We start from the raw sequence: 17,952 nt of genomic DNA, 5'->3' as shown, positions 1-17,952 counted from the left end.
TGACAGAGTTCAGAGAATGTTGTGTTTCCTTTTTCAGGCATTGTCAATATGACTTTTCCCCTGTCTGATCAGCCAGTGTTTGGGGAATGGCTCATCTTTGCTGAGATGCAGGGGCACACTTACAACAAATCCTTTGAGGTGCAGAAATATGGTGAGTTGACCCTAACCCAGGTGCATTTGGAAGAACAGAACGCTGAGAAATGCCCTCACGTGAGATGAAACACCTGAAACAGTGCATTTAAAAAGCCATGAGGAAAAATTCCTTAGAGCCATGTATTTCAGGGATGCAGCCACTGCTAACTGGGAGCTTTGCTGAGGTCACCTTGCCAAGATGGTTTGGGTTTGTTGCTGTTGTTGATTGTCCTGGTTTGAACAGACAGGTGTCTGTTAAGGAAAGCAGGAGCCTCCCCTGAAATGGAAAATGTAAACCCCCTCCCTCCAAATGATTATAATTGTATTCATTTTATATGTAAGATATATTTAAATATATAAATAAATATATTTATATATAATTTCTATATAATTTTATAATTTATAAAATTAAAAGGCTTTCAGGCAAAAATATGGGAATAGGAATAACAGTTCTTTACTAGGAAAACTAAAAATACAAATGCAATAGTACAAAAAAGAAAACAAAGCATTGCCAGAGTCAGAACAGGCCCTGACCCCCTGTGTGTCAGGGGGGTGGCAGCAGTGCCATTCCATGGTGGCTCAGCCCTCCTGCAGGGCCAGCTGTGCTTCTGCTGGAGCAGGGATCCTGCACAAGGGGGGAGTTTTCCTCTGGAGCTCCAGGGCTGCTGGAGATGGGCCTGGAATTCCTCTGGCAATGCAGGGCAGGAGAAAGCTGCTCCTCTGGGAATGCAGGGCAGGAGAAAGCTGCTCCTCTGGGAATGCAGGGGCAAAGGCTGCTGTGCTGTTCCAGGCTCAGATTGGATCCAGGTGGGAATGCTTGGCTCCTGCCCTGGGCAGAGCATCTCCCCATGGATGATGGAATTTGATCAGCCATGCAGGGACACTCAGTGGCCATGGACAGCAGAGATCTCCTGGAGGGAGGGTTGGCTGTGGGAGAGATAAAGAAAACTGCCCCATGGACAGAGAGAACTGCCCCAGCTCTGACTGATGGCAATAGAATACACCCCCCCAAGGCATTGATTGACCCTCTGCTGGGTGTTACCCTGGTAAATCAGAACCAGCTCCTGTCAGAGCTGTGGGGACTTTTGCTATAATCTGGGCAATGAGATCTGCTTGGAAAGATTCTGTTTTATTTCTTTTTATTGTAGTGTTACCAAAGTTTGAGCTGCTGATCGATCCCCCTCGCTACATCCGTGACCTTTCACTGTGTGAGAAAGGAACTGTCCATGCCAGGTAGGAACAGCTCCCAAACCAAGTTCCACTGCTGTGGGTTGTAGTGCAGTCACTGGAGCTTGGATCCCACCTGCTGCAGACTTTTCAGATGATTTCTAACCATCACCAGAAGTTTTTTGATGTAAGAGCCATTCAAAAACATGGTAAAAATAACAACCTGGAAAACTTCCTGTGGTAAGGTTTTCTAGATGTGCAGGTAATTGTAATAACCAGAAGAACAGAAACCAGCTGGAAGTTATCAATCATCTCCTTTGCATTTCAGATACACATTTGGCAAACCAGTGACAGGGAAGTTAATTGTCAATATGACTATAAATGGTGTTGGGTACTACAGACATGAAGTGGGACACCCTGTCCTCAAGACCACCCAGGTGAGGGAGACCATGGACTCACCTGTGATAAACTGCCTGATCTTCTTTAACATTTATCCCACAGCTCTGTTTTGTTGCTGATGGGAGATCAGAAAATGAAAGAATAAATATTATAACTGGGGCCAGTGCTTATTTTTACATGGTATGTTCATGATTTTAGATATTAGGAGGAAGCTCTTTTCCCAGAGGCTGCTGGGCACTGCCCAGGCTCCCCAGGGAATGGTCCCGGCCCCAAGGCTGCCAGAGCTCCAGGAGCTCTCAGGGATGCTCAGGGTGGGATTGTTGGGGTGTCTGTGCAGGGACAGGGGCTGGACTGATGATCCTTGTGGTTCCCTTCCAGCTCAGGAAATTTTGGGATTAGGTGGGATGAGAATTTGTTGGCATATATTTAATCTAGTTTAAGATCATATGGGGCTGAGGAGAGCAGGAGCCTGAGGTGACAGAGTTAGTCCAGACCATGGCTAAGGGAGGAAAATGAAACTCCCTTTCCTTTTTCCCCCTTTTTTTTCCCCCCCTCCCAATTAATTCCCTTCCAAAGCGCTGCTGCGGACCCCCATCAGGTGCCTGTGCTTTAGATTTGTTTCCTGTGCCCTGTGTGGGTGTGCAAAGCCCCTCCCTTTGTGTGCCCCCCCAGATCGATGGCTCTGCCGTGTTCGAGGTGTGTGTCAGGGACATGATGCCAGCAGATGTCCCCGAGCACTTCCGAGGCACAGTCAACATCTGGGCCACGGTGATCAGCTCTGATGGCAGCAAGCAGGTGACCTTTGATGACTCCACACCTGTCCAGAAGCAGCTGATTGATATCAAGTACTCCAAGGACACCAGGAAACAGTTCAAACCTGGGCTGCCTTACAAAGGCAAGGTGAGATTAAGAATAGTCCTATTTTTAACAGTGTTGGGTACTAATATGGCTGATTTAAGTTGTACTGACTTGACCCCAGGGGTTTTCCCCACCTGGAATTGCTGATAATTTAAAGCTAATTGTTCTGTAAATGCCCCACTGTGCAGGTAGAGGTCACCTACCCCGATGGGAGTCCAGCTGACAGAGTCACCATCCGAATTAAAGCTGAGCTCACACCAAAGGACAATGTTTATACAAGTGAACTGGTCTCAAGGAATGGCCTGGTGGAGTTTGAAATCCCCTCCATCCCCACAGCTGCCCAATATGTCTGGCTGGAGGTGGGTAAAAGCTCCTTATAGGATTAGCAGGCTTTAATGTAACTAATCTTGTCAAACCTGCACTTTATAAATCAGTGCTACAAACAGGAAATCAGTGCCTTTTAGCTTCAGCTTCTGGATTTCAACACAGCAAACCCTGGCTTGTTTCTGGCTGCCAGAAACAGAACTGATGTTGATAACCACCATGAAAAGATGCTCCTCCAAATGCACGTGGTAGTAGGAGTCCAATATTTGGGGAGTAAAGATGTCAAGAGATGCAAGTTGAAAGGTATAAAATGGGAGAAGAGAGTAGAGATTAAGAAAGAACAAAATGAGTTTTCTATGCATAACTTTGATGTAACTTTTTTTTGTTGGTTTTTTTTTTTTTAAGACCAAAGTGACAGCAATTGATGGGAAACCCTCTGGGGATCAATATCTGCCCAACTACTTGTCCATCAGCAGCTGGTACTCACCCAGCAAGTGTCACATCCAGCTCCAGGCACCAGATAAACCTTTCCAGGTACATTGGCTTCACTTTCCATCATGGAAATGAAATGAAATCCACTGCATTGCTTGGCTTAAAGTACTTTGTTCTAATTAAATATGTCTGGACATTCCTGATTCTGGGATCTTGAACTGTTTCCACCACAAAGGATAAAGGAGTTGCACTGGAGCCACCAAATAATTATTGAATGTGGGCTACACAAGGTGCTGAGCACAACTCCCTGGGTGCTCTGTGCAGCACCTCAAATCCAACCTTTCCTGTTCAGAGAGGGGTGGGTGTGGGCCTGGAAAACTTCAGTATTTCTCATTTGAATGTGGGTTCTGTGCCTCCAGTAATGCTCAGACATGGATTGCTTGCTGAAAATGATTGGAAGTGATGTTAGTGGGAGTGGCTGAATTACTAAAGACCAAAACTGAGGCTGTGTAGTCTCAATGGAACTTCCAGTTTAAATCTCAGCTGGATCTGTTCAATCTTCCAGTTATTGAGCTCTGAACATGATTGCCTTGTCTTCTTTGGTAGGTTTTTTAGGAGCCTCTCTGAAAAATAGTCCTGCTCTATAAAAGTAGTTGTGATTCCTCTCCTAGAGAAAAGATCTGATTTAACCATGATTCTTGTTGCATAATGCTTTCTGAGAGGTGTTCAGGGCTTCTTCTTACCCAAGAAAATGTTCTGAAGGTCTGCATATTGCTCAGTGGGAAAAAAAAGTGGGTTTTGGCCATAAACACACTGAGATTTGTTATCAGCAGGTCTGTCAAGTTGGTTTCAGATTCTTTGTATCCAAATAAGAGCATTTTTTTTTTATCATTGCATTTCATGGAAGTTTAATGGCTAATTAATCTTTTACAAGTTTCCTGAGGTATGGAAAGGGGATTATACACTGCTAATCTGAACACATTGTTCTTATTATAACCTGATTAGAACTAATTCTTCTGTGGGAAAGCTTGGAGCTGGACGACCAGCTGATGTGGGAACTATTCCCATGTATTGCCAGCTCTTACTGGGTGTTCCAATTAGCTACATTCATTTTTTTAATGAATTGTTTCATCATTTGCACTGGGGAATTCTTAATACTTCAAATATTTGATGTCACGAGGCACCTCTTGGACTCTGTGGCATTCTCACTGTGTTTAACCATCAGCAGCTCCTTGTGTTCCAGCTCTGCCCTTTTGGCTGGTGCCATGTGTGCATTCTGCAGGGAGGACACTTGCAGCTGAAAAAAGAGAGGCTGTTCAGAACATTTCTTTGGGATTTTCTAAGCCTGAACGGTTTTACTTGGGAACTGCTCTGCTTTAAATGGCAGGAGGGTGAGGAGGGGAAGGTGCTGAAGAAATCCTACTGACCACAAGTGTCAGCCACCCCTCAGATCCCAGGAGGAAGGAGTTTGTGTTCCGAGGAAAGTCTGCTGCTCCTCAGGGTGATTGTTACTCAGCCAGCCACCACCAGTGCTAATCCCATGGCTGATGTGTGTTCTGTTGGGAATTTGGGGGATTTTGTTTTGGGGGTGTTCAGTGTTCGCTGAGCCCCCCTGGGTGCAGATTTTCAGTGCCCAGGTGTGCTGCTCTGGAGCCTATTGCAGGCATCAGATGAGCTACCCAGACTAAAAAAAAGCAGATTTCTTCTCATGTATTTGTGCGTTTGACACCTCCCTGAGTGCCCGACTTACAAATTGTTATCAAGACTTTGTGTAATTTGAAAGCATTTTCCCTCTGATCTCTTCCCAGTCACTTCATGGTGATGTTTGAATTGGTATTTGCCACATGGATGTAATCACAATTAAACTGCAAAGACTATCAAGCACATATCTCTTCCCACCCCCAACCCAACTCTTTCCTTTTTTGGGCTGGGCTACTGAAGGGGTGTCTAAAATTCAACCAATTCTGACAGCTGCTCTGTGCCAAAAGGCTTAACTTCCAGGATTCCAGAGATTCCTTTATTGTTCCATTAATGCATACAACCCCCAGCTCATTCTCCTGTAGATTTGCAGCGAGTGGAGAGCTGAACACAGGCCCCTTTTTAGTGTGGAAAGGGTCCCTGAGAGCAGTGCTAATGTAATAATACACTTTTCAATGCACCCATTTGTTAGGAGAGGGCTCCCACCTCCTGTGGCCTGGAACCCAGGAGGGGTTCCTGTGCTTTATCACCCCAAAACTCCTAACAGAGCAAATCTTTGGCTTTTCTCTCTCTGCCTGCAGGTGGGAGAGGAGGCCTGGATTGCAGTGAAATCCACCTGTCCTTGCAACTTCACTCTCCATTATGAGGTGGCATCACGAGGGAACATTGTCCTGTCGGGGCTGCAGCCCAGCAATGTCACCCAGCAGAGGAGCAAAAGAGCCACCACTCCCTTGGAGAAGAACATTGACCTCACACACTTCCCAGGAACAGGTAGCCAGCACCAGAAATGCAACTCACCCCTATCTTCAGTGAAAAACCACCTTTCCACTATCTTTTTCTTAATGTGATGCTCCTTAAAGAATATTTGTGCAAGAGAAATAGTGAAATCCATTGCCCTCAGGCACGTAAAAAAATTCTCCAGGAGGGCTGACTCTTGAAAAGTTTTCTTTGGTCTTTCTGAAGTCTTTCTCAGGTGAGGAAACTCTAATATTTGCTTGGAGTGGAGTGGCAGGGCTGGGGCAGTTGGTTAAACTGGTTGAGCTTAAACTGAGGAGAGGATGTTAGATGGAAAGAGGAAATGAAATGGCCTGATAAAGGAGATCACGCAGCCCACAGGGGGAAGGGAAATGAAATGGGGACTCCTGGTTTGTACGAGGAGTAACAGAAACACAAAAATCTGCTGGATTTGGGGAGCAGGGGGGTGAAAAATGGTGGGATTGGGAAGATGGATTTAACAGCTGCCAAAGGAAAAGTCTGACTGTCCTGGTAACCACTGTGGGAGTTGGGGAAAGAGCAACAGGAACTCCCTCCAGGTGCCCACCAAGCTTTGGGCAATCAGTCTTTTAGGATTTGTGATGATTTTCTGCACTGAAGGTTTGTTCTGAGCTGTTGCATTCATAGTTTGCTCGGAGGCTTTGTGGCTGCTCTGGCATTGGGAGAGTTCAAGGCCAGGTTGTGTGGGACTTTGGGCAGCCTGGTCTGGTGAAAGACATCCTTGTCCACAGAAGTAGAGGATCTTTAAAGGTCCCTTCAATGTAAACAATTCTGTGATTCTGTTTAACAGCTCCAGTGATTCTCTGCTCTATAAACTGCAGGGTCCTTTTTGAAGCTTATTTCTTTTCTCTCATCAGCATTCTCCAGCAATAGATAACATTTTCTGATTGATTTCAATGGCTTGATAAGTAAACTGTGTGTTTCCTTGATTTCATGGCTGGAAAACCACTGACTAATCCTTCCCTACCCACCTTCTCCATGCTGCTCATTAAATTATGAATGCTAATTACCTTTCACAATGAGGAGGAAAAGGGGAATATTTTGAACTCAAGAAGGTGTGCAGCAGGAACAAGGGAAGAATGCAAGTCCTGAATGGAGAGTTCTGTGCCTGTCAGCATTATGAGGGGGCAAGAAGGGAGTGACTGGGATAGATAAAGCTATTTTTTTTTCTCCACAATTCCTGTTTCAGCACCTCCCAGCACTCCTGCAGCAGAGGTTGAGGTGTGTGTGACCTTCCTGAGGTTCTCTGTCGTTCACTCCATGGCTCCCCTGGGCCGGCTCCTGGTGTACTACGTCAGGGAGAACGGAGAGGGGGTCACAGACAGCCTGCAGTTCACTGTCACCTCCTCCTTTGAGAACCAGGTAGAGGAGAGGGAGGGCTGCTGTCTCATTGCTCTTTGGTTTTTGGGGCAATCACTGGATTTGATGGGATTTCCCTTCCCAGGTTGCCGTGACGCTCTCGGCCAACGAGACCAGGCCTGGTGACCTCGTGAACATCAAGGTCAGAGCTGCAAAAGGAAGCTGTGTCTGCATGGCCACGGTGGACAAGAGTGTCTACCTGCTCAAAACAGGCTTCCAGCTGACAGCCAGCCAGGTAGAGAGAGCTTCAAGCGCTGATGTCCTCTCCTGACCCCTGTGATCCTCACCCAGCTGGAGGAAGCAGCCAAGGAGAGCAGCCTGTGCCCTTTCCCTGCAGGTGTTCCAGGAGCTTGCAGAGTATGATGTGTCTGATGCTTTTGGAGCTCCAAAGGAAGAAGGGCACTTCTGGTGGCCTGGCATGTCCTCACGTAGGCGCCGCAGGTCCTCTGTGTTCCCCTGGCACTGGGACATCACCAAGGATGCTCGCTTCGCCTTCACAGTAGGAAGAGCCAGCCTCCCTTCCCTCTTGTCTGCTTTCCTGTTTGCAGGGGGGTTTCAGCTCTAGAACCAGCCTCCCTTCCCTCTTCTGTACTTTCATGTTTGCAGGGGGGTTTCAGCTCTAGAACCAGCCTCCCTTCCCTCTTCTGTGCTTTCATGTTTGCAGGGGGGGGTTTCAGCTCTAGAACCAGCCTCCCTTCTCTCTTCTCTGCTTTCATGTTTGCAGGGGAGTTTTCAGCTCCAGAATGAGTCTCCCTTCTCTCTGCAGAGTGTCCCTTGTGTGTTTTCGTGTTTGCAGGGGCATTTTCAGCCCCATAACCAGCCTCTCTTCTCTGCAGTGTCTCCTCTGTGCTTTCATGTTTTCGGAGGCATTTTCAGCCCCATAACCATCCTCCCTTCTCTGCAGTGTCTCTTTGGTGCTTTCATGTTTGCAGGGACATTTTCAGCTCCATAGGCCAGGGGTTTCCCCCATATCAGAGCTGGGTAGGATGAAAAGGGATTTTTGAGAACAAATTACACTCTTCTGGCAAAGATATCTGAGAAGTATGGTTTGATTTTGGCCAGTCTTGGAGGGGCAGTTATCCTGCTGGGTGAAGGAATTCGTGCTGATGCTCTGGAGGATCAGACAGGGACCAGAAGGTTCCTCCAGGCAGGGGTGAGCTTGCAGATCTCTTCTGCAGCTACTCCAACAGGGAAGGAAGGTGGAATGAGAATCTTTCCTTGTAGCTTTTTGGACTTTAGAAATAATTTCAGTTTCTTTCCTGCTCTGGTTCTCCCAGCTTCTGTTGCCATCTGCATGTAAAACCTTCATATCCTTGATCAGGTCACTCCCTAAATGCAATATATTAACAGTTAATTGGTGTGTTCCCATAGTTAAACCTGGCCAGATTGTAAAAATCACATTTCCTTTGATCTGTGCTGTGCATTTGAATCAAATTGAAAGTTAAGCATTTAAAACAAGTTGGCTTTTTTTAATGTACTCATGCACTAATTCATTTTTCTCATTGCTTTGCATGCTAACAGTGCAACATTTTAAACTGAAAACCAGTCATTTGTAGCTCTTAAAAAACCCTGCTATTTCCATGAGCTTTTTGCTTTGCTTTTGTTTAAAATGGGTGTTCCCTCATCTATTTGAGAAGTTCACCCTTTCAGGCTCTGCTTCCATCCCTTCTTTGCTTTCCACACCACTGCAGGGTGTAACTCTGCTCCCCGAGACAAGGAAAGGGCTGAGCTGTAAAAGTTTGATATTCTTTACATCATCTTCTCCTTCTTGCTCCTCTGAAATGCAGACTGGCCTGGAGAACCAGTGCCACAGCTCTGATCTTTGTTCTTTCCCTTTTTAATCCACATAACTGCTGAAAATGATGACCCTTGCTTCCTACAGATCCCCCATCTCTTCATTCTTTGGCCTTCCTCTGATTTAACTAAATTGTTTTATTCTGTTGCCTTAAACCCCAGAGGCTTTCACACATTCCCCCAATTCCTTAATCTCTTAATTACAAACTCTAAATCCTCATTTTTGCCCACTGCTGCTTCTCCCCCTGGGGTCTGAGGGGTTTTTTTTTCTCTGATGCAGGTTTTTTTTTTTTTTTTTGTCCTTACTGAGAGCTGCAAACTCTTGGGAAAAAGTTCATTTTTGAGGAGCTGGTGTGAATGCAGGGGCTGCACACCTGGTGTGCAAGAACTGGGGCTGTGTGCAGAGAACAAAGCTCATCCTGCAGTGGTGCTGGGAGCTGCTGTCTCTCATGAATAAGAGCATTTCGGGGACAGAGCTGGGAGCTCTCCCTGTGTGAGCACTTTTCATTTTGCTTGGCATCCCTGGCAGGGCAGAACTGGTGATGCCTGATGAGAGAGCAGCCTGCCCACTGCAGCAGAGCACACTGGAAACTTTTAGGGAAGGGTAAAGAGCTGTGATGTTGTATTCTAGAGGAAAAATAAGATGTTTTTACCTGTCACACCTGCCCAGTAATGTTAGATACTGATTCAAAAGCATTTTCCAAGCAGACAAGAGCTTTGTCATAAAGCCTATGCACCTTCACATTAACAGTCATTTTTACACAAAGCTCTAAAAATATCCTCAAGATTCCATTAAGATTTCCCCTGTAAACGTTGAAACAGGATTGAGGGGATTCTATAAAAAAATCAGTTAATTAATCACATTTACTTATTTTTCTTTAATTCTCTTTATTTATTTCTTTTTTTTCCTTGCTGGTTTTTGTTTTGTGGTGTTGATTTTTCATTGTCTAGGAAACTGGCTTGGTGGTTATGACTGACATAGTCAGCCTGAACCACAGGCAGAATGGAGGGATGTACACAGATGAGGCTGTCCCAGCCTTCCAGCCACACACTGGCACCTTGGTGGCCACCATGCATTCCAAAATAGCACCAAGGTAACGTTGGGGGTTTGATATCTATTGTCTGTGATACTCCTGGCTGGTTTTTTTCTCTATTCCCAGCTTTTCCCACCTCCATGTCCCCAGGTTTGGCCAAGGCAGTGATGGGGAAATTCTTCCAATGGCTTGGTAGATGTAAAAAAAAATTACCTGACACTGTTTTGTTAAATTTAATTTAATTCTGGGAGAATGACACATGCAAAGAGTGCTAAATTATCATTTTGAAGAACATTTCTTTGCAATTTGCTGTGAATTTTTTGGAATATTTGCAAGCTACAGCTGCTTTTGCAGAGTCACTCATTGCTCGTGATTTGGACCATTGGTTAAAATCAACAGAATGAGGATCTGCATGAAGGGAAGGCTGTGAAGTGCCAGAAGTGATGCTGCACCTGAGGATGGGCCTTCCCTCTGCATCCTGATCTTCCTGGAAGCCTCTCTTAGCAGAGGAGCTTCTGGGGTTAGTTAAGAAATAGCTCATGAAGTATAGCAGGTATAAAAAGCTGACTTAGATTGTTACAATATTAGAAATCAGGACAATTCCAAGAGCAGGGATGGAGAAGGATGCAGAGGAGTGGTTGCAGTAACTGCTGCTGGAGGTCATGTGCTGCATTTGTCCCCCTTGATTCCCTTTGGTGGAAGAATTTGGATCAATTTTAAATGCATTTTATTTTAAATTCCATTATTTCTGCTGGTTGCAAAGGTTCCTTTACTTGTACTGTGTTTTAGACTCTTGTTTCTGCCTGCAGAGTGGGTGTGCACACAGAGGGATTGTTTCAAAAGCCATTTCATTTGTGTTATTCACTCCTTAATGAGTCTGCACCAGCCAGAGTTTTGGTCATGTGAGCCAGAGTCAGCTGATAACTCTGATTTATCACTGACTGCTGGAAATATCTTATTAAAAGATTCAATTTGCAAGGATCTATTTCTTGTTCTAGCAGAGCAGAGAAGAGGAAAAGAACCTTCTTCCCTGAGACGTGGATTTGGCACTGCCTCAATGTCAGGTATATATTAATTATATCCAGAGGGTTGTAAACAGAGCTCTTTAAAATCTAATGGGTTACACTGGCATTTTCTGATTTTTTAAAATTATTTTTCCCTCCTATTGTTGTTTTTTTCTCCATTACCACTTCAGTCTTTGCAGCATTTCCTCTGGTCCTGAAGTGTGTCTATGCTTCAAGCTGGACCTGTCAGCTGTGCCCACATTGATTCCCTGTTGATTGCTTTTCAAATTTCACACAGCCCTTCTTTCTCTGTCATCTCCTGCAAGAACATCTCCCCCAGACCTCAATCTGCCTCCTCACAAGTCCTGGTTTCCTCTGGGTACAGTTGGAACTAAAAAAAATAAATTATTAAAGAGATAACTAATCCATCTCACAACAGCACATCTAGGATAATTTGAAGCAGTTATTAAAAAGCTTCTCCAGGTTTGCAAGTAAACTTCATCCTCAATAAACGATTGTAAATTAAATTTGACAGGAACTTGGAGCAAGTGTATTCAAATCTGTTCAATTGAGCATGAAATATGCTTTGTAGAAATACACAAAGAATTCCAGAAGTGCCCGTTTGGGCCTCAGCAAGCCAGGGCAGTTAATTATAAGTGGGAGAGTGTGGAATAAAAAGTTGCAGATTGCATTTTCTCTACTTCATTTCATTAGAAACCACTGAGGTTGAGCATTCCTTAATTTCCACTCTCTTGAACAGGAAGATTTTTTTTTTCTTCTAACATTTATAATATACAATCCTAAAAAAAAGAAAAAAAAGAAACAAAAGCCTAATGTCAACTTCCCAAACCAATTCTAAAAATTCCTAGAGCCTGGCTGGAGGGTCTAATGGCTGGAAATGAGTGTGTACTTTGGCCCTGTGCCCAGAAGAGTAAGTGCCCTCATGTGTGAAAATAATGTTAATGCTGGTTATGGGCTGAAATCCCAGTGGAAAGAACATCAGCTGCAACAAATTGTCCGGTTAAACAGGCTGGAGTGGTGCCAGCCCTGGAGGCAGGACTGCCTCCTGCCTGCTCCTCGGGGTGAGCAGCAGTGCAGCTGCAAGCTGCAGCAGGGTGAGCACCAAGTGTCTGCTGAAAAGGAGGTAAAACAACTCCAACCTTTAAGTAGGTTTAGATTGGATATTGGGAAGAAATCTTCCTATGAAGCCCTGGCACAGGGTGCCCAGAGCAGCTGGGGCTGCCCCTGGATCCCTGGCAGTGCCCAAGGCCAGGCTGGGCAGGGCTTGGAGCAGCCTGGCACAGTGCAAGGTGTCCCTGCCATGGCAGGGGTGGCTCTGGATGGGCTTTAAGGTCCCTTCCAACCCAACCCATTCCATGTTTCTATGATCCAAGTGCATTTCCCAAGGCTTTTCCCTCTGGACTTTGAGCTGGAGGAACCACATCCACCAGGCAGTGCTTGGGGTCTGACTGAACTTTTAAAAAGCACACTGATCTGCACTTTTTACTGTTTTAATCCTCTCCCCTTGTAATACAAACACAGAGATGAACCCCTGGTGAGCTGCCTGGCTCCTGAGCTTCAGGCTCACTGGGAATTCATTTGAGAGGAGCAAAGCAAAGCCAAGGTGCTTCACTGGTGCCTCAAGTGTGAGCAAATCTGACAAGCAGTGGCAGTGAAGTTGTGGGCGTGCATCAGGCACCTCCTGAGGACAGCATGTCATGCTGGACACTTCTTCTGGAGCCCTCCCATTCTCATTTTCCGTGCCCCCAGGGCTGGCAGCATGTGTGTCAAGCTCTGGGGAATAAATAAGAACTTGTGAGGAAACAACCTTGGGGTGTACTCACAACTGCACCAATCATCCTGCCAGCTGAGCCATGAAATAGCTTTTGTTCTTGTGTTAGAGGAAATGTTTTCTGTCCCAGGCAGGGCCAAAGCTGCTTTGCAGGAGGGAAATAGCAAAGGCTGAAGAACAAAACTGAATTTCTCTTATTATAAAGCATGGGAGAGGATACCAGGTTTATGATATCCCTTTGTGTGATGCACAGGAAAGCTGAATACTCAGAGATTTGATTTTTAATAACTCATTTCAATCCTCATTGAAAGAAAATGATTGACTTAGAAAATTTACAAACCTGTCATTCCAAAACCAAGCAAACCAAAATGTTTCTGAATCAAAACAAGCAGTTGCTGTGCTGGATGTTTAGAAAGTTTCTCATTTGTCCTGGCATTCAAGCAGAGTCTGCAGTGTGGCAATGGACACAGGGACAATGAGTTCCAAAAAAGCCACTTTTATTTCACTAGCTATTAAATCGATTATTGTTGAACTGTTTTTATCCAGGACTTTGGTCTGGGATTATTTCTTGTCTTTCTTTTTAGATTTTGGGGTTTTATTTAGAGTTTTGTTTAGATTTTTTTAACTTCGTGCAGACATTTGCCTCTAAGAAAAGTGACTTGGAAATGAGCCTGCAAATGAAGCTTTTAATCCAGGAAGAATTTGTGTTTTGCAGAAGTAACTGTTTGCTTTTCTGCTGCTCATTAATATTAAAAATTAAAAATTTGCAGGTCTCAAAACTGATAAAAAACATGGAGCCTTTTGTAAAGCTCAAAGCAAACAATGCTATCTGATAAATCTGCATCTGGAGGGAGTTCCCCAAAATGCTTGGGGACATCATTAAAAATGTTAGGAAAATTAATCCACAAACATCAGAGGTTTATGTCCAAAAAGGAGACAGAGGAGTCCTTTGACTTTATTCGGATAAAGGGAGAGGCCATGGGGCATTCCCCTGGGGTCTCTCAAACTTTTGGAGGTTGCAGCCTCCTTTTTATCCTAATTTCCCTCTCTCTTCCCCCATTGACTGAGTACTTGAGAGGTACAGACTTCCTGATACCTGATACCAAAGATTCCCCTCTAATGTGTATCACTCCCTTTTAATTTTTCATTCTTATGGAATTTAGGGGTTTTTCTTCCCCATTGTTTCTTTCACCTTTCAATGCCTAATTTCACGTATCGGCCAACCTAAAGTTTATTTGTAAAAGCAAATATCTTTTTTCAATTCATCCATCAGTGGAATCCTTCCCGTTGTTTCTTTTATCTGCCAGTGTCACTATAGGACACGCACACGCCGCTGTTCTCAAGATGAAAAAAGGGAAGTTTATTTTCTGACTCCAACATTTATAGATTTCCAAAAGTGACAGTGGATTGGAGGGTGAAAGTGCCACCTCTCCAATGACACTGGACAAACCAGCAGTCCATCAAATTTCTCCTCCTCCATAAAAGACTGCAAAACAATAAGTTATTTAGAGAAAGTGTGTGAGAAAGTTCGTTACAAGAATGTAGACAGCAGAAGGCTTAGAAAGATCTTCAAAAATCAGGGTGACATCCCAGTGCTAGTTTTATCTACCAGCAAACCCACAGCTTGTTTGTAAAGACAAATCTGCTCTTCCTCTCAAAAATAATTGAGGAAAATAATATTCCTCTCAATAATAATTGATAATAATCATGTGATGAAGATGATTCTGTGTTGCTTTGGCAGTACCAGCTCCGGGGAAGCCCAGCTGCAGGTGGAGGTGCCTGACTCCATCACCACGTGGATCACGGAGGCCGTGGCTCTGTCTGAGGAGAAGGGGCTGGGCATTGCCAGCCAGACAGAGCTGAAGACATTCAAACCCTTCTTTATTGACTTCACTCTGCCCTACCATGTCATCAGGGGAGAGCAGACCAAGATCCCCCTCACTGTCTACAACTACCTGCCCCTGTGTGCCGAGGTAAAGCTCAGCCCTCATCCTGCCTCAGTTCTGGCTCCTCAGCACGGCTGGGGGGTGACCTGTCTGTCACAGGAGATAAGGTGTCAGGCTGACAGAGGGGTAAGCTCAGCAGAGACGCTTTGAGAAGATAAATATTGGATTTTTTCAACTCAAATAAATGTCATCGCCTTGTTTGGTTTTGGTTTGAAACGCCTGTGGTAGGCTGAAGTGTCTTGCAGCCCTTCAGAAAAGGAAATGTTGAAAAAGGCAGGGGAAAGACATTTGGAAAGACATTCCCCAGTTTGGAATCTTGTGCTGAGCCAAAAAGAATTTCCTTCATAATCAAAAAGCTGCCAAAAATAGTTAATTTTGAAGGATTTTTTTTCCCCAAGAAATTCCATTTCCCTTGATGTTTTCTTCTCACATTCCCCATCTGCCCAGCTCCAGTAGCATCTCCCAGAAATACTTGTGGAATTGCTGAGCTGAAAGTACTGCTCTCAATTGTAGCTGAGAGCTTACATGGCTTCTAGCTCCATGGCTAGAAACTCTGAAGAAGGAATAATCTTCATTCTGTGATTGTTATGAAGAGTTCTGTGGGTTTCCCACCGTTCACATAGATCAGTTTGGCTTTGCAGCTGCTATTTCCAATAAATGACATTTCCAAATCTTTCACAGGTCCATGTGAAGATTTCTGTCCCAAAAGGGATAAAGTTTGTTGGGCACCCTGGGAAGCACCACCTGACCAGGAAGAAGTGTGTGGCCCCTGGGGAGGCCAAGCCCACCTCCATCGTCCTGTCCTTCAACGAGCTGGGCCTGAGCAACATCACTGGTACTCACAACTCAAAACAGCTTCTAGAAGGGGCTTTATAAGTCTTTCTTCTTCTTCTTCCTCCCTCAGGAGAAAATTCTTATTTCCCTACTGCCTCAGTTCATTCATTCCATTTGCTGCCAGCTTGGCTTTTCAACCCCATTTATTGTAGGAACAAATTCCCTGCCTGTGATGCACAGAATGTACAAACAAACAGCAGGGCATTCTCTGGTCATCATTTTTTTTTTTATGTGATATTAAGGTTGGGCCTGTTTCAATTCTCTGAAGAGATCAGTGGAAATTTTTAAACAAGAGAATAACAACAAATTCTGGGCAAATAATCCCAGTGAAAACACCAAAAATTAGGGAAGAGTTTCTCTGTTGCCCCATGATTGTTCAAGTATTGCCTAGTTTTAGATGTGATCACTCAAATATGGATAAAGGGAATATGAGAGAGGTAATTACAGCACTTATGTGCTGTTAATCAGCTGCTTCTAATTAGTTTGGATCTCTTTAACTTCTAGAGATCTTCCTCTCTTCAAATCTCTGCTGCTTTTTCCCTTCTGTTTCTTAGCAAAAGCTTTTGCCTATGGTGGGACCAACTGCTGCCAGGAGGGGATGCAGAGCCTGAAGAATGGCAAGCACTCAGAGGACTCTTACATGGACAGAAGGAGCCCTGTGGGGGTGGATTATGTTCGCAGCAGTGTCATTATTGAGGTGAGAAAACACCAATTTATGGTAATTCAGGGGGAAAAAAACCTCGGGAAATTGTGAAATCAAAGGTGAGCAGGTTTATAAAGATCCTCCAGGTGATTCATGGTGTGTTAGGAGATTGGAAATCATCAGCTTTAGTGGTACTTGTACAGAAAGAGCCCATTTGAGCTCCTCTGTTTGACACTGTTCAGGAGAAAAAGCAATGGATATTTTATGGGACAAGCTTGCCCTGTTAATCTAAGAAGTATGATAAAAGGGAAGGTTCTCTGGCGCTGCTCTAGCTAACAGAACACAGTGCCATCACTTTTCTATAAAGGATATAAACCACTGCACAGCAGCAAAAGTCATTTCTCTATTTTCCAAGTCAAACTGGGATCTGTTCCTGCTAATCCAAGCCCTGTGGTTTATGCATGGATTTCTGTCTTTCTATAGCCAGAGGGACTGTCCAGAGAATACACCTACAGTGTGTTCTTCTGCCCAAATGGTAAGTCCATGATTTGAATGAGATATTCAATTTGTTTGAATCAGTTTTAAAAAGAAGCATTTGGCTTCTTTATTAAAAAAAAAAAAAAAAGTTAAAAAAAATCTTTGTTTCCATTTCTCTGTGATTGATGGCTTATGGTGTGTAGGAAGAACTTGTAAATAAAGAGTCTTTCTTACCTGGCTGGCTAATTATGAATTTACTCTAACTGCCCGAGTGATTTCTGGAAATGGCCATTAAATTCCTTTACTTTATGGAACAGTTTAAGTATTCAGCACTGTGGACAGTAACTGGGACTGTACTTCATTTTCAGCTGGTGGTTTAAGATTCAGTTCTGGAATCAGTCTGTCCTTTCTGCCAGAGATTTGGATAGCTCAGAGCTGGCTCCAGTAGCTGAACAGAGATGCTTTTGACCACTAGATTAGAACTGAAAAATCACTTGCTGAGCTCATAAGAAATTCAGCTGAGCAATTTGAAGGATTTTCTGCCTTGAAGGGGGTAAAACTAAAAGATGAGAAGAAACAACCATGGGTATTTTAATACTTTAGAAGAAGCTGGAAAAAAACCCCACGTACATAGGAAAGGTCTGTTTGAATTTCAGGCATCAGCTCTAAGCTGAGCTCCAATTCTTACAACATTCCCTTGTTTTTCTGACTAGAGAAAATACACATTTCCACACCTAACAAATATGAGTACCAGTACCTGCAGAAGCCAGCCCAGATGAGGCACTTTGACCTTGCAGTGAAGGCTCACAACGACGCCCACCTGGCCCTGTCCTCGGGCCCCCACGACATGGCCGAGATGGCAGAGATCGTCATCGGGGGACAGCAGAACACCAAAACCTGGATTTCCACCAGCAAAATGGGAGAGCCAGTGGCCAGCAGGGACACGCCTGGCATCCTCTCCTGGGATGAATTCCGCAGCTTCTGGATCAGCTGGAAAAATGGAGTTATCCAGGTACTGAATTCTTCTGGGAATCTCTTTGTGAACACAGCTTTAGTACACACAGAGCAGTTTTTCCTTGAGCTTCAGTCCTGTTGCCTTTTCTCTCTGAAGCCCTGATCAGGCTGTTGTGATCACAACAAATCTGCTTTTGCCACCGATATGTTCTCAGGACCTCAGTCCTTGTTGTGGTTGAGATGGAGACAATGCAAAGCAACACGCTCCATTTTCAGAAGGCTTCAAACTGGTTTTATTCTAGCATGCATGCTTTTTATACGTTCTTACAAA

At 44.4% G+C, this 17,952-nt stretch overlaps 1 protein-coding gene across 5 annotated transcripts in view; it reads left to right on the top strand.

Annotated features, from left to right (window-relative positions):
* Window positions 1-17,952, top strand: part of CPAMD8 (C3 and PZP like alpha-2-macroglobulin domain containing 8) — a 59,073-nt gene that overhangs the window by 6,748 nt on the left and 34,373 nt on the right. For 2 of the 5 annotated variants that reach the window (XM_038163973.1, XM_038163968.1), the window contains exons 8-24: window positions 38-151; window positions 1,281-1,365; window positions 1,628-1,736; window positions 2,371-2,598; window positions 2,745-2,915; window positions 3,286-3,414; window positions 5,592-5,781; window positions 6,974-7,146; window positions 7,229-7,378; window positions 7,481-7,642; window positions 9,889-10,031; window positions 10,970-11,035; window positions 14,509-14,740; window positions 15,395-15,548; window positions 16,102-16,244; window positions 16,674-16,725; window positions 17,381-17,679. In XM_038163973.1, the coding sequence (XP_038019901.1) occupies window positions 38-151; window positions 1,281-1,365; window positions 1,628-1,736; window positions 2,371-2,598; window positions 2,745-2,915; window positions 3,286-3,414; window positions 5,592-5,781; window positions 6,974-7,146; window positions 7,229-7,378; window positions 7,481-7,642; window positions 9,889-10,031; window positions 10,970-11,035; window positions 14,509-14,740; window positions 15,395-15,548; window positions 16,102-16,244; window positions 16,674-16,725; window positions 17,381-17,679 (2,600 nt within the window). The remainder of the gene's footprint in view (window positions 1-37; window positions 152-1,280; window positions 1,366-1,627; window positions 1,737-2,370; window positions 2,599-2,744; window positions 2,916-3,285; window positions 3,415-5,591; window positions 5,782-6,973; window positions 7,147-7,228; window positions 7,379-7,480; window positions 7,643-9,888; window positions 10,032-10,969; window positions 11,036-14,508; window positions 14,741-15,394; window positions 15,549-16,101; window positions 16,245-16,673; window positions 16,726-17,380; window positions 17,680-17,952) is intronic. The other 3 variants (XM_038163972.1, XM_038163970.1, XM_038163971.1) reach the window with 3 other exon arrangements.

This window comes from Motacilla alba, chromosome 28 (genome assembly GCF_015832195.1).
Source record: "Motacilla alba alba isolate MOTALB_02 chromosome 28, Motacilla_alba_V1.0_pri, whole genome shotgun sequence".
Classification (NCBI taxonomy): Eukaryota; Metazoa; Chordata; class Aves; order Passeriformes; family Motacillidae; genus Motacilla; species Motacilla alba.
This window is presented reverse-complemented; position numbering and strand designations above follow the sequence as displayed.